This window comes from Thamnophis sirtalis, unplaced genomic scaffold (assembly GCF_051295495.1).
Source record: "Thamnophis sirtalis isolate CommonGarterSnake01/CBP01778 unplaced genomic scaffold, rThaSir2_p1.2 scaffold_2, whole genome shotgun sequence".
NCBI lineage: Eukaryota > Metazoa > Chordata > Lepidosauria > Squamata > Natricidae > Thamnophis > Thamnophis sirtalis.
In genome coordinates, this window is record NW_028261382.1 from 50,738,104 (window position 1) to 50,741,064 (window position 2,961).

At 43.1% G+C, this 2,961-nt stretch overlaps 1 protein-coding gene across 2 annotated transcripts in view; it reads left to right on the plus strand.

Moving 5' to 3' along the window:
• The window catches only part of WSCD2 (WSC domain sialate O sulfotransferase 2), a 15,166-nt gene extending 13,281 nt beyond the window's left edge, over positions 1-1,885 (plus strand). For both annotated transcript variants that reach the window (XM_087705441.1, XM_087705442.1), the window contains exon 8: positions 947-1,885. In XM_087705441.1, coding sequence (XP_087561567.1) covers positions 947-1,299 — 353 coding nt within the window. In that variant the 3' untranslated portion in view covers positions 1,300-1,885. The remainder of the gene's footprint in view (positions 1-946) is intronic.
• The last annotated feature ends 1,076 nt before the right edge of the window (positions 1,886-2,961 follow it).

The following is a 2,961-nucleotide window of genomic DNA, read 5'->3' on the forward strand; positions in this document are numbered from 1 at the left end:
TATCTATCCATCTATCAATATCATCTATATCTATCTATCTATCTATCTATCTATCTATCTATCTATCATCTATCTATCTATCTATCTATCTATCATCTATCTATTTCTAACTAACTATATCATCTATATCTATATCTACCTACCTACCTATCTATCTATCTATCTATCTATCTATCTATCTATCTATCTATCTATCTATCTATCTATCTATCTATATCATCTATCTATATTTATTTATTTATCTATTTATCTATCTATATCATATCATATCTCTATCTATCTATCTATCTATCTATCTATCTATCTATCTATCTATCTATCTATCTATTTCTATATCATCTATATCTATCTTCTATCTACCCGTCCATCCATCCATCCATCCATCCATCCATCCATCCATCCATCTATCTATCTATCTATCTATTTCTATATCATCTATATCTATCTTTTATCTATCTATCCGTCCATCCGTCCATCCATCCATCCATCCATCCATCCATCCATCCATCCATCCATCCATCCATCCATCCATCCATCCATCCATCTATCTATCTATCTATCTATCTATCTATCTATCTATTTCTATATCATCTATATCTATCTTTTATCTATCTATCCGTCCATCCATCCATCCATCCATCCATCCATCCATCCATCCATCCATCCATCCATCCATCCATCCATCCATCCATCTATCTATCTATCTATCTATCTATCTATCTATCTAATCTATCTGTTTTGCTCTATGGCAGTAATTTTAAGATGGCCTTAGGAGATAGGAATTTACAAGAGGAGCCATACCATTGATGTTTAATGAAGCAAAGAGGCTATTTTAAAGCTTTTATCTCTGCTTGGGGGTGGAGAAAGAGGGGATAAAAGTCCAGACAGACTTTTGAAGACGCCAAGAAAAGGTTTCATGAATAACCTATTTCCTTCTTTTGCTCAGAATGGCCGGAGTTCGTCAAGAACTACGCTCCGTGGTGGGTGACACATACCCTCGACTGGTTGAAATTTGGCAAGAAGGTCTTGGTGGTTCATTTTGAGGACCTGAAGCAAGATCTCTTTGTCCAGCTGAAGAGGATGGTCAGCCTGCTGGGCACCGCCGTCCATGAGGACCGCTTGCTGTGCGTGGAGGGACAGAAGGACGGAAACTTCAAGCGGTCAGGGCTGAGGAAACTCGAGTATGACCCTTACACCCCGGAGATGAAGAAAATGATCAACGGCTACATCAAGACGGTGGACATGGCTCTGAAGCTCAGGAATCTCACTGGTGTCCCCAAAGACTACTATCCCAGATGATGGAGAGGAACTGGTCTCCTTGGGAGGTGCGAATTCCCTTCCTCCTGGCCAGGAACCATTTCCACCCAGTGGGTGGTGTAGGAGGACTCATCCTGCCCGGGGCTCGCTTTCCAAGGACCCTTTTGCATGAGCAAAGATGGCAAAATTCATGGTTGAGCGAAGATGTTTTGGCCAACCTGTCTCCAGAAAATGAGGTCCATTGGTGGGAGATATTTGCTTCTGCTGCTGCTTCCCCCCCACCCCCTATTCCCCCAGGAGTTTTGTGTTCCTTCCCGCCAAAGTAAGATCTCTCTGCTCTTCCTTAGCTGGTTGCCTTCTCGAACCCAGCAATTTGGTTAAAAACACCCCACCGTGCGGTCGCCTTCCTGGTTCTGCTGACCCGAGAAGAATCCTCTGTTTTTTTTTAATCCTGGACATTTAGAACCTGGTTTAATCTCCAAGGCTGGTCAGGATGGATCAACTGATCGAGGCTGAGCTTTGTGCTAGCAATATAGTTTCTACATCTTCCTTCTCAAAGCTGCTGGACTCCATCTGAACAATCCTCAGGTTAAATGCTGCCCATTAAACCAACGTTTTTGTTAATATCTCCATGGCTGCAGCTGTGGGTCTTTTGTGGGGTTCGGCGCCCGTGCTTGGGAGGATGGCACTATTTGGGGTGTGAGTTGGTGGATCTAGTCACAGATACAACTGCACATCTGTCTCCCTCCCTAATCTATATTCATCATCCAGTTGCATCTCTTATCTCCTGTTGAAGGTCCAAGGATCAAGACGGTAGTTGCCATGTTATGATGATGTTCAAGGGGATGAGAATTTTATCTCATGTCTTAAATAACACAGATTCCATATATGACTCAGCCTATCTATGTCACCTATCATCCCCCTATTTATGTCTGTCTGTCTGTCTCTATCATCCATCCACCTTCCTTCCTTCCTTCCTTCCTTCCTTTCTTTCTTTCTTTCTTCTTCTTCCTCCTCCTCCTCCTTCCTTCTTCCTTCTTCCTTCTTCCTTCCTCCCTCCTCCTTTCTTCTTTCTTCCTCCTTTATTCTTTATTCTTTCTTCCTTCCTCCTTCCTCCTTTCTTCTTTCTTCCTTCCTCCTTCCTCCTTTCTTCTTTCTTCCTCCTTCCTCCTTTCTTCTTTCTTCCTTCTTCCTTCCTCCTTTCTTCTTTCTTTCTTCCTTCTTCCTCCTTTCTTCTTTCTTCTTTCTTCCTTCCTCCTTCCTCCTTTCTTCTTCCTTCCTCCTCCCTCCTTTCTTCTTTCTTCCTTCCTCCTTCCTCCTTTCTTCTTTCTTCCTTCCTCCTTCCTCCTTCCTCCTTTCTTCTTTCTTCTTTCTTCCTTCTTCCTCCTTTCTTCTTTCTTCTTTCTTCCTTCCTCCCTCCTCCTTTCTTCTTTCTTCCTTCCTCCTTCCTCCTTTCTTCTTTCTTCTTTCTTCCTTCCTCCTTCCTCCTTTCTTCTTTTGTTTGCATAAAGGCAAAGATAGACTGGGGAAAAAATCCATTGGGCTGTTTTTTAATTACCCAATGAGGACCAAGCTATGTTCTGGGCCCACCCAACGCTGAGGAGGAGGAAGGGATTGCACGGGATGAGAAGAAGCCCAGAGAACGCGCCAATGGCAGCCTTGTGAGAAAGCATATCCATCTGGCCAAAGCCCAGGATAGCCGCA